Source organism: Vidua chalybeata, chromosome 1 (genome assembly GCF_026979565.1).
Source record: "Vidua chalybeata isolate OUT-0048 chromosome 1, bVidCha1 merged haplotype, whole genome shotgun sequence".
In the NCBI taxonomy this organism is placed as follows: domain Eukaryota; kingdom Metazoa; phylum Chordata; class Aves; order Passeriformes; family Viduidae; genus Vidua; species Vidua chalybeata.
The window spans coordinates 72,052,827-72,065,170 of NC_071530.1; the positions used below are offsets into that span (position 1 = coordinate 72,052,827).

General features: G+C 39.1%; 1 protein-coding gene across 1 annotated transcript in view; it reads left to right on the forward strand.

The window, feature by feature from the left end:
- Positions 1-12,344, forward strand: part of DROSHA (drosha ribonuclease III) — a 73,919-nt gene that overhangs the window by 49,899 nt on the left and 11,676 nt on the right. Inside the window, exons 22-26 of the mRNA XM_053951623.1 lie at positions 906-1,008; positions 4,000-4,070; positions 5,143-5,187; positions 7,912-8,069; positions 9,651-9,756. Coding sequence (XP_053807598.1) covers positions 906-1,008; positions 4,000-4,070; positions 5,143-5,187; positions 7,912-8,069; positions 9,651-9,756 — 483 coding nt within the window. The remainder of the gene's footprint in view (positions 1-905; positions 1,009-3,999; positions 4,071-5,142; positions 5,188-7,911; positions 8,070-9,650; positions 9,757-12,344) is intronic.

A 12,344-nucleotide genomic window follows, 5' to 3' on the forward strand; every position in this document is an offset into this window, starting at 1 on the left:
TTCTACTCTTATGTTGACTCTAGCAAGCACTCCACTGCACATTATAAAGTGTGATGGAACACTATCAGTCATAATTCACAGTGTTCTGGAGCAGTGAATAGGCTTCCATTCATTGAAAATGGAAAACTCTTTTTGGCAATTGAAACATGTCTAAGCCATGCATCTCAAACAACTTAGTCTTCAGCTTTACCTCTTAAATATACTATAGGAGGAGGAAGTTAAAAGTTAACAGGAAATTAATCAGTAAGAACTTACACCCAGCTGGGAAGAGCCTGTTCTCATACAAACCTCACAAAATGCATAAATCTCTTCTTTAAAAATCCCAATAATGGTTTTGTGTCAAAAAGACGAATATATAAAGAGAGTCTAGGAGCTCTGGCCTGCATTTCTATAGCAGAATTATCATATATTACAGAAAATATCTGGCTTACTATCTGAGATTTTGACTGACAAGCAGAACTATAGTTCAGGCAGCAGATGAGTGTTAATTATGCACTTTTGAAAGGAAGGAGGAAGCTAGGTGGCACTGCAGATTAAAATATGAACCTTCTCTTGCAGTGCCCAGAGGCTACCAGCTGTTGATGGTCTTAGAGGAAAAAGCCAGATGTTCAATGGATTGTGTCTACTGGACTTCCTTTTCCTCACTGTTCTGCTTTAGCTTCTTTTGGTTTGATAATTCTAGTTTTTCCATGGTATTGCACTCCAGTTGTTTGCCTCTGATAAACAAAGAAAATGGTTTAATTTTAGCCTGTGTCTAAACTGAAACTATAGAGAAAAGCTTCATAGTTCCTTCAAACCTAGTAGCTACATGATGGCAGTGTAATTGAACTTCAGTGACTAAACTGGTACTCTTGTACTTCTAAAGCCATGTTTTTGAGTTTTAACTCTTTCTACATATTTTGCAGAAGCTGGAACTAGAACGATTTATGCTCTATGCTCATGGTCCAGACCTTTGCAGGGAGTCAGATCTCCGCCATGCCATGGCCAACTGCTTTGAAGCCCTAATAGGTAACGTGTTTGCATTTGTGTGTGCAGGCAGGTACATTTTATACGTGTCTGTGTGCTGTGTTGTCTGTGATGGAGGAGATGTGAGCCTGTTGAGTAGTGCTAGTAGGAGTAGGCAGTAGTAAAGCTTCTTGCATCATCTTTGTCCCTTCCCCTCTCCTGCACATGTGCCACATGTATAAACACGAGTGTGTAGTAAACCGTGAAAATCTCATCTTCTGTATCCTGGCTCCCACACACTGAAGGTGGAGCCATTTCTGCAGAACTCCACCTCTCCTGTGCCAGTATGGCCTGACACCTGCCCCCTGTCTGAGGGGAGCAGTTCAGTCACCATGGCCTGGCAGAAGATAAGCAGGCTCACTGCTTCCAGTAGTGCTTGAACAGACCTGCAACCTCAGCCCTGAATTTTAAACTGTAGCTTGCCTTCTGAATGCATCAGGCACTCACTCCCAGCTGAGTCACCAGACTACTTCCTCTGTGCCCTGCTAGCCTTCTGTGAATTTGCAAAGTAAATACCTTTTAGTCTTTGCATTTTTCTTACAGGTAAAAAGCATGGCAATATGCCATGGCTGGTGTAATAAAGCTACCCTCTAACTGAGGGTGAAGGAGAGTTGTATCAAATTTGTTGTTGGGTGCTAAGATGCTGATTTTGACTGGCTGCACTGGTCTATAGGTTTATATTGCAGAGGAAATCAGGGCCTGACCACAGTTACCAAGCCAGGAGGGTGAAAATCTCATTGGTTACATCTGCACAAGCTCTATTTTAAATAGCATATTTTTATGAACCTTTACTTGTTTGAGTACACAAAGCAAGTTAGTCTCACTGGTTTGACTTCGTATTCATCAAGATGTACTGTACAAGTTAGTAGCTGTGGGAATGGTTTAGCCCTGATGCAGGTCTTTATGTACTACATGAGCTCCTAAAGTATTTTGTCCTGCTTTGAAAAATAGATCATAGTTGGCTTAGATGTCAGTAGTTCTTTGCATTCTGCCTTGGGCCAGATTGCATTTCCTCTTATCAAGGAATAAGAGTTTTCTTTTTAACTCTGTTTTGCTTTCCATTAACGCTTTGATCTTTAATTTAAAAATAAAATGCAAACAGAAGAGGAATGCTAGATATGTATCTGTGTCTTTGTTCATAGGCTTCAGCTTGTCTAGGATGTAGTGATGAGAACTATTTGGCAAGCATTGAGATTTGCTGAGAGAGCAGGCTTGCTGTTTAACCTCCAATACAAAGCTGTTTGCAAGTTAAATGAGCAATGAGATTTTGTCAGTGCTGTAGCTAAAATCTGGGAGCTTGCTATGGGACTATAAAAGTATATGTAGGGTCTGAAGCTCCTATTTGAGGCTCTTCTACAAAGTCTTCATCACAAAGTCCCTGTGATGAACATAAAAAACAGAAGTATGAGCAGGCTGCCTAGGAATTGTTTAAAATTTTGTGCTCTCATAATACTGCTCTTCAAGATTAGTCTTATAAAAACCCAAACTTTTCTTTGAAATGTCCAAAGAAAGAAGTTGACCTAGTGAGGAATCAAAGTGGAAGGGAAAGACAAGGCAAATCATGTTCTTCCTGAATGTGGGAGCATGTACTCCCTTCCTCTGTGTTCTTGATGCAGCTGTGTATTCCATTTGGTTTTATGCTTACAATAACAAGTTTGAGAATTTCAGAAATTCTCATGTAAAACGTAGTAGAGGACAAAATGTTGATACTAAATATAAGAAGTGCCTGTGCAGATACAGAGCATATAGGATACAATATAATACGTGAACACAAGTTTTGCAGAGCTTGTTAGTGATAGACATGTGGAGAGAGCTAGTGAAGGCTGTGTGTGAAGTTTAAAAAAAAAAACAAAACATAATCTTCAGAAACTGAGACAAGCAGAGATGCCCTTTCTAGTTCAGACAATAAATTATTGTGATACCAATAAGGAAGGAAGCTAAAGGAAGACCTTGAGCTTTGCAATAGTCCTGACACATCATTTATATGAGTGTAATCTCATTGGAAGTATAATAGAATAAATGGTAATTGTTTGCTAGTTACTGAAATGTATTTCATGGATTTCCCTATCTGCAAATGTTGTTGTGGTTTATCCCCAGCCAACAGCCAAGCCGCACACAGCCACTTGCTCACTCCTCCACCAGTGAGATTGAGGAGAGAATTGGAAGGGTAAAAGCTGGAAAAGTCATGGGTTGAGATAAAAACAGTTTCATAGGGAAAGCTGTGCACAGAAGCAAAGCAAAACAAGAAATCATTTCACTGCTTCCCATGGGCAGGCAGCTGTTCAGCCATCTCTAGGAAAGCAGGGCCCTGTCACACGTAATGATGACTTGGGAAGGCAAACACCATCACTCCCAGCATACCCATTTCCTCCTTCTTCCCTGCAATTTATATACTGAGCATGATGTCATGCAGTCTGGAATATCCCTTTGGTCAGTTTGGGTCACCTGTCCTGACTATGTCTCCTCCCAGTGTCCCAAGCACCCCTTAGTCTCCTCTCCAGTGTAGCAGTACCAAAAGAAAAGGGCTTGACTCTGCGTGAGCCCTGCTCAGCAATAACAAAAACATCTCTGTTTTATCAACCCTGTGTTCAGCAAAAATGGAAAACATATCCCTGTACTAGTTACTGCAAAGAAAATTAATTCTATCCCAGCTGAAACCAGCACAATTGTATAGTTAGCTGTTTACTGGAAAGTACTTCTGGAAATATACTGCATCTAGGTTAATTTGTTTAAATTTTTCTCTTTGGATGTATAATTTCCTATCACTGATATAATTATTTCAGGTTTTTCTTTGCACTTTATGACTGTTGATTTATGCTGGTGTTTTAACATGCTTTAAATTTCTCTAAAAAATAGGTGTTGCTACAGAAAGCGTGCTTTTAAAAATTAATGTTGGAGACGAAGAAGTCCAAGATCTTTGACTTTCTCATGCTTAGTAATTTTCTACATACTAATTGCATTATTGACCTTTGACATATTGGTCCCCTCATGTAGGAGCTGTTTATCTGGAGGGAAGCCTTGAAGAAGCAAAACAATTATTTGGACGTTTGCTCTTCAATGAAAAGGTATTTATGTCCTTACATGATTGGATTTCCAGCTCAAAAATAACTTGATGTGCTTTTCTGTCCATTGTTTTACTTAAGGATTAGAAGTGAACAGAAATACTGTTTTATGCAGTTCCTAGAAATTAAATTAGGACAGCAAGCTGTACTGATCCAGGCAAAAAAATTATGGTGTTTTCTCAGGTGTGTTTTAGGTTGCGTGGCTGAGGTAGGGAAGGATGGCTGGTGTGGGAAGCCTGATGGCTTCCATTCAAAGTGGAATACTCTAAAAACATAAATGGATGCTACAGATCCAGGTGTCAGGCTCTGAGGGAATGATGCACATGTTGAGCAACTATTCTGTTTCATCAATTAAATCATCCTGTCCGAGGATGATTTAAAAGCTTTAAACATATATTTGTGGAAAAAAAAAAAGAGGGTGTTCCATTTAGCATTTACCCAATTGCACAATTACAGTGTGCAAGAGCAAATCAGGCTGTATCTTAGATGGTTGTTAGTTAGAACATGTGCTGTATAAAGGTGAAGAAAGGTACCCACTACTGGCACAGCACACGTGGCTGTGGGGAGAGGATGAATTGCATATTATTTTCCTTCCTTTAAGTCTGTGAAATGACAAAGCTTATTAGAAATAAAAGTATTTGGAAGCTTATTGTAATTCACTGTTTATTTTCTGCTTGGTATCTGTAGTGAAGGAAGCCTTTATGAAATAGAAGAAAATAAGTGGGTTTTTTTTTTCTTTTTCAGTCCTTTGGAGAAGTCAAACTTGCTACTGAGGAGTGCTTGCAAATAAAGTTAGTCCTGAGGCTTAAACAAATCTTTTTCTTCCTTTAACCACTTTTTATGTGGTTCAAGGATTTTTCCACCTCTTTGACACAAGCTAATTGGGAGAACTACAGGCAGTTTGAACAGCAAATACATGATTTTAAAAATTAGTTTGCCAGCACTATTGAATTTGCAATAAGCAGAGTCAGCATCTGAAATAGTTCAGTATTTCAAGTAATGACATTTTATTTAGTACTGTGGAATTTGTTAAATGACTCCCTTGAGCATTAAAGGCATCTCTCAATGTTTGCAGGACCTGCGGGATGTATGGCTTAATTATCCACTACACCCACTCCAAGTAAGTGTATCCCTTTCTGTAATAAATTTCACAGTTCTGTTTTATTTTGAGGGATGCTTTTCCATAGGTTTCCATTGTGATGACATCTCAGAAATTGTGCTAAAGAGTAGCCAAAGGAATATATATATGTTTTCCTTTGTGTTTGGTTTGTGATTTGTTTGGTTGGTTTTTTTAAATAAGTAGTGAATTTTTGCCTCTCTGAGAATTAATCATTCACCTTTCCTCTGCTCGTGTTTGTTGTATAACTGTGCCTATACCGTAAATCCAACGAGAGGTAACGTTTTGACAGCTTCTTGTTTGTCTTCTCTAAGTTGGAGAGAAAGGGTGCAAAAACAATCAATGAACATATTTTCTTAACCTGAAATTAGGACTGAAACCTTAATAGTAGGAAGGCACGTTAATTGAATGCCATAAAAGTTTAGATTTTATTAGATTTTGATTTTGTGTGTGCGTGCCCATGCAATGATAGTGTGGTTGTTACAGTATGGAGATTCTGTATGGAGAAATTATGAAGGTCTGAAGGCTAACTTGTCCTCCATGTATTGAAGGATACAAGTTCACAAGCTGTTGGTTTATGAGGCTGGAAGTTGGGAGATTGATATCTGAGTCCATTCTCCCTTACTGAATTCTTGGGCAGACATAGAGCAAGTCTCAGAGCCTCTCTGCACTGTAGCTCCTTGTCTTCAGTGCAAGCAGGAGTGTGCAAGAGTGCTGCAAGAAGAGCAGAGAATGCACAGACAAAATCTTCAGCAACAAATCAGTGCATATGAACATTTTTTACAACCACATCCCTCTGAGTATAAATTCAAAATACTCTTAATGGAAGATAACATGTTGAGATTCAGCACTAGCTGTCCTGTGTGGTGGCACACGCAGCTCCAAAGAAAATTGTTCTTACTCGAATTTCTTTCTTTGCTCTTACTTTATTTTAACCTTTTTATCCCTGCTTTCACAAAGAAGACTTGCATTCTGCTTAGAAATTAGCAACAGTCAGTGTAGTAAGCTTACTATTTCTTATTACTGCCTTGACTTGTGTGATGAAAATTGTTTTCTTCCACATTCTAAAACTATCCTAGGGGGTTTTGACAGTAGGTGAAACGCAGGCATCTCAGGCTGGCCTTTTGGCACAGCTAGCCTGAAAAATGGCATTTTTAAAAATTACTAAAAATCACTGTAACAATATGCCAAATGAGATCCCAATCAATAAAAAAAAGCTCTGGGAAGATAGCAGAATTATAGAGCCTCATTTCGGTGTACTTGGCAGTAGCCAAGTCTGTAGAAATGGTTCTAAAAAATAATTAGTGGTCATCTGGATACATATGGACTCTAGAAAGTCAGCATGTAAGGACATGTCCTGCCTCACTGATGTATGGAAGGTTTTAGGGGACAAAACAGCATGTGATAATGCAGATGATACTGTCTGCTGGGTTTCCTGGGAGGCTGTTGGAAAGACAGTCAGGAAAGTCTTTGAAATTTTTTATCTTTTTTTTAAGAAGCAATTAAAAAAAGCAACTCCAATGAAAAATGTCAGTCCCTACCAGATTAAAAGGAATGGCTGAAACATAAGAAATGGAGAACAGGAGTGAAATGACCACATCTTGCAAGGAATGGTGATCACTGGCAGATTTCCCTCGGGATCTTTGCTAACGTACAGGCTGTTCTCATTGACAGCCTAGGGAAGAGGATGAGCAGTTTGTTGACAGTACCAAATTATTTCAGGTAGCAGGGACAACAGCAGACTGAAGAATTGCACTCTGGTTGTGAGAATGCGAGGGTGACTCACTGTGGAGTTTAAAAAAGCAGAAGAAATTCTGTGTAGGTGAATAGAAAGGGCTGTGCATGAGTAAGCAAAAAGCAGTCTCAGCTCCACATGCAGCTGAACAGGTTTGGAATTTGGTGCAAGGGTATGTAGCTCTATGAAAGTGTGAACTGAACGCTCTGTACAGAAAACAGAAAAATTGAATGTAATCAATTAATAGAAAAGGGGCAGACAGCAAACCAAAAATTATCTCAATGCCAGTTTAAAAAGCTGTGGTTATTCTTACTTTTCTTTTAAGCATCCTCTTCTGGATAAGTCTTCCTCTAAGGCTGTATCAAAGAGATGCTCAGAATAGGTGGAGGAGGAAATGCTTAAGCCATTTCCCAGCTCCACAAAGGCATTTAACAGTGTCATCACAGTAAGGACATCAGACAAGAAACTGATAAGAAAAGATATTGACCCAAAGAAATCATTTTAATTTTCTTGTGTTAGTGTGCCCTTTTGAATTTCATATTTAAAGTATTTATTCTTGATGTTTTGATACTTAAGGAAAGTGGGAGAAATTGATTTGGGTTTTGTCTCGTCTTGACATGCTATCAGTCTGCCAGCTGTATTCTAATAATTTTTGAATCTGTTGCTCAGTTGCAAACAATGTGATAATGTTAGAAAATGCAGAAATATACAATTGTACATGTTTTGTGAAAGTTTGTATTATGCTACAATGCATCCACATGTAGAAACACGCAAGTGATGTGTTTAAATGCCTTAGCTGTTAAAAAAGCATACATCAGAGCTCATATCTTCCTTAAGTGGTAATTAAAGAGGCAGAGCAAACTTGGTTTTCTCAGTTCAGCTATCCACAAAACTTGTTCATTGTATTCTTTGCCCTTGATTTAGAGAAGGCTTTCTGAAAATTTCTGCAGCAGTCTGAGTTTGTCATTACTTACGCTTCATTTTTCTTGCAGCTGCAGGAGTCCAATACTGACAGGCAACTCATTGAGACCTCTCCGGTTCTTCAAAAGCTTACAGAGTTTGAGGAAGCAATTGGAGTAATCTTTACTCATGTTCGACTTCTAGCACGTGCATTCACTCTGAGGACAGTAGGCTTTAACCATCTGACTCTGTGAGTACATAGCAAGAGTCCTCATGTAGCTCTGTTGGGCCTTCTGTTAGAATATTCCAGACTGCCTAGTTTGTAACCAAACTACGTTACATTTATTTCCTGGAATAGAGCAGCTATGTTCACAAGCCCTCCTGGCTCAGTGTGCCACCTCTCACAGTTGTCAGTAGCAAATACCTTGGGAAAGACTGTAGAAGATTTTAAGAGACCTATGCTGGTGTTTATTTTGAGCTTTTTGCATGACTGATATTTGTACATCCCTCCTGAGACCGTAGCAAAACATACCTGGAGGTACATATGGGCAGAGAAAAGAAGTAAAATTACGCTCTTTGGTCCAAGCACAGCCCTTGTGTTCTGTTGCTTGCAAAGCTGCCAGGCCCTGGTTTCAAGCAAACAGTATTATAGAATATGATGGGTTGGAAGGGACCCATCGGGATCATCAAGTCCAACTCCTGGTCCTGCACAGAACACCCCAGGAATTACACCATGTGCCTAAGAGTGTTGTCCATACACTTCTGAACTCAGACAGGCTTGGTACTGTGACCACTTCCCGGGGGAGCCTTTACAGTGTTAAACCACCCTCTGGGTGAAAAACCTCCTGATATCCAACCTAAACCTCTCCTGACTCAGCTCCATGCTGTTTCCTTGAGCCCTGTCTCTGGTCATGAAAGTGAAGAGATCGGTATCTGCCCCTCCATTCCCCTCTGCAATGAAGTCTTCCCTCAGTCCCCTCCAGGCTGGATGAAGTGACCTCAGCTGCTCCTCATATGGCTTCCCCTCAAGACCTTTAACCGTCACAGTTGCTCGCCTTTGGACACTCTGTAACAGCTTAATGTTGTCTTTATATTGTGGCACCCAACACGGGCCCCAGCACTCAAGGTGAGGCGGCCCCAGCTCAGAGCAGAGCGAGACAATCCCCTCCCTTGCCCAGCTGGCCATGCTGTGCCTGGTGCCCCCAGGACACACTTGGCCCTCCTGGCTGCCAGGGCACTGCTGACTCACGTTCAACTTGCCTTCGACTAGGACCCCCAGGTCCCTTTCCACAGTGCTGCTCTCCAATGTCTCATTCCTCACTTTATACACACAACTGGGGCTGTCCCAGACAGAGAATCTGGCACTTGGCCTTGTTAAACTTCATATCAATGCTTGCCCTTTCCAGGATCTTGTATGAGTTTAAACCCCGATCCTTTTCTTTCTTGTGAATGGACATTTTTCTCTGTTGAAGTATTGCATTCATTAGTTCATTTTGTTAAAACAAGGTTGAGATAGAGATCTTATTCCAGTACAAATTTGATGTTAACTACTCTTCTCCTTCATTTAGTCTGTGATCTGTAATCTAATGATTGCATTTATTTGTAGCTATCCCGATTTGCTTTTTGCTTTTTGTAAGTTGGTGTTACTACAGTAATGAGCTGTGTTTTCATCTCACCTGATTAACACTGAAAAATTGTCTTAAATGTGTTTGGAAATGAGCAAGGCTCACTTTCAAATCACTCTTCATTTTAATTTGTGTGTGCATGCTGGTTTTGGTTTTTTCCTCATGAGTGCTTATTGATTTTGCTGCATTGATGTCTCATTTTTCAGAGGCCACAACCAGAGGATGGAATTCCTGGGTGACTCCATAATGCAGTTGGTAGCCACAGAGTATTTATTCATACATTTCCCCGATCATCATGAAGGGCACTTAACGGTGAGGCTGCCATCAATCATATTCTCCATAAGAGCAAGAGTGGGATGGAGACTGAAATTATCAGAACAGCTAGTGAATTGTTCTGAGTTTGATTAATAAAAGAAGCCTCAGCAACCACTGGTCTTAATAAGGCTTTGTTAATTTTAAGTCATGAGCACTGCAATGAATAGAAAATGGTGATTTATGAGCCCACTGCAATAACTTCTGTTCAGTCTGTGAAATGGATCAAAAATTTTAAAGATGTCAGCAATGAAATTGAAGATTAAGACTAGTTCTTGTTTAAAGATGAGTGTCTTAAACCATTTATTCAAATAGATGTATCATGTGACTTTTTTTTATTCCTGACTTCTAGTCTGTTGAACATGCATACAGGCAGGGTTATACATCCTGATAAAAAGTTTTTACAATTTATTTTGGTCTGGTTTTCCTCTTGTCTTCAATCTGGACTTCCTGAGGTAGCTTTTGAATTGAATTTTGTTATAGTTATAGTCATCTGTTGATTGCTATAGCCTTTTAGCCTCTCTTATCTGGGCTTTGAGCAACTAAGTTTGGGGACCTTTCAACAATTTAGAGTACTTTAAACACAGCATGGTGGTATGACTAGGTTTTTCCTGATTGTTGCATTTAGCTCTGCAGCTAGAGAGTTGTGTCTTTGTTTGAAAGTAACAAATTTTGTTGGGCTTACTAAATTTTCTTAGTTTACTTGATCAGCAAGCAATACATATATCAGGAATGTGAGTCAAGTTTTCTAGTTAAAGTTAGGAAGTAGCCTAATTTTAGAGGGGTTTCCTCAGATCAATAAAGGATGACAATGCTAAGTCTCTAGCAGGCAGTGTGTTATCAAGAATATGATTCTTGAATCTTTTGGGCTAAAGCTATTTACAAGAGAGAAAAAAAGTACATGCTGTGACTAAAAGTTACTTGAGTTTTTTTTCACCATTTCTTAAGTTTCAGTTATATTTGTATGGATTCTTCTGCACCATTGAGGAGACAGGATATAAAGCCTGGTGGGGTTTTTTGCTTTCTACATGACTTTTAAGAATGTAGGCATCCGTGGTCTTACAACTCTTGCAAGAGCTATTTGGCCAGAAGGATATGGGATGTTGCTGTTAATGGGTGTAAATGCTCAGAACGATGATGAGAATGTCTTTTTGTTGCTTAATGTAATGATTGATGAGTTGGAAAGTACAAGTTGCACACTTCAGTTTTTAGGCAAAACTGCAAAGTTAAAGTGGAGTGGATGCTGAAAACACATAAAAAGATGAAAAAGCAGGCAATGCCTAAAATAAAATTTGAACTGTGGAGATGTGTTCATGTGTAGAGAAAAAGAAAATTATTTTAAAATGTTTTTAAATTTGATGACAAATGAAATGAGACATCTGAGAAAGGAGACTGATAAAGTGGAATCTAAAGAGAAACAGCAAACACTAAGCTCTTTCTCCTGTCATCTGGGAACATACTTAAATTTGAAGTAGTAATACAACATCAACTAAATGGTGTCTGGTGTGTTGAGGGCAATTTTGGTCAAGGATTCTACTTGACTGGCAATGCAGTGGCTTCCCCAGTGTGGAGTGATTGCTTGTGGAGAGATGTCTGTAAAATAACTATACTTAAGAAAAAGAAAGGCAAACATAGTCTCATCTACATACTTGGAGATAGCCAAATAATGTACCAGAAAAGAAGTTGAGATTTTGTTGGATGCTGGAAGATACAGCTTCTACAGTACTGGGTTATGGATACATTCTTCTGGTACAGTCATGAGTAGTGATATGTTGGGTGAAGATGGAAGAATTAGGAAAAAACTGCTTTGTAATTGATGTCAAGCTCCAGTTGAGCATATCATGTGTCACAGCATCTGCAGTGATGCAGGCTGTTACCAGTGTAGAGACTAACTCTAAAAAAGCTGCTGCACATAGACTGTGTCTTCTCTATATCATTAAGAGGAATTAAGTTTCTTGCTCAATCACACTTATAGAGGAGGTGAATTCTAATACAGAGCAAATTGATAACCACAGTGCTAAGAGGATAACTGGGCACTTTTTTCCTATCTCTAATTCACTGAGTAGTGTATATGTTGCTCTTTTGTTTTATGATACTACTAATCATGATTATGGATCCCATCAAAATAGATAGTCTGCAAAGAAAACAAAAGAAATCCTTCTTCTCCCCTTACAAGAAACAGATTTTTTGTCTTGGGACACTGCACTTCTGTCTCATAGGTTGCATATTAGGATACTGTACTTAGGATATCGTTGGGGAAAGTATAGTTTATTTATCTTAAGGACATAAAAGGAAAGAATTTTGAAAAAGGAACAAGTAGTAAATGAGTTTAAAGAAAAGTTAGGGAGATAGGTAATAATACTGTCTGCAGTTTGCCTAGTTTACGAAGATCAGGTTATGAGTATCTGCTTCATACATCATTGACAAACAAATTATGAACATACTGTTCTTTGTTTATCTGTTGTGAGAGATGAAGTATCAAGTGCAGCAAATAAATCTTGATTTTTCATAAGCCCAGCTGACGTGCTGGAGCCAGGTAGCATATAACTTGTATCTAATAAGCTGAGCAAATGTGATATGGAAGACAA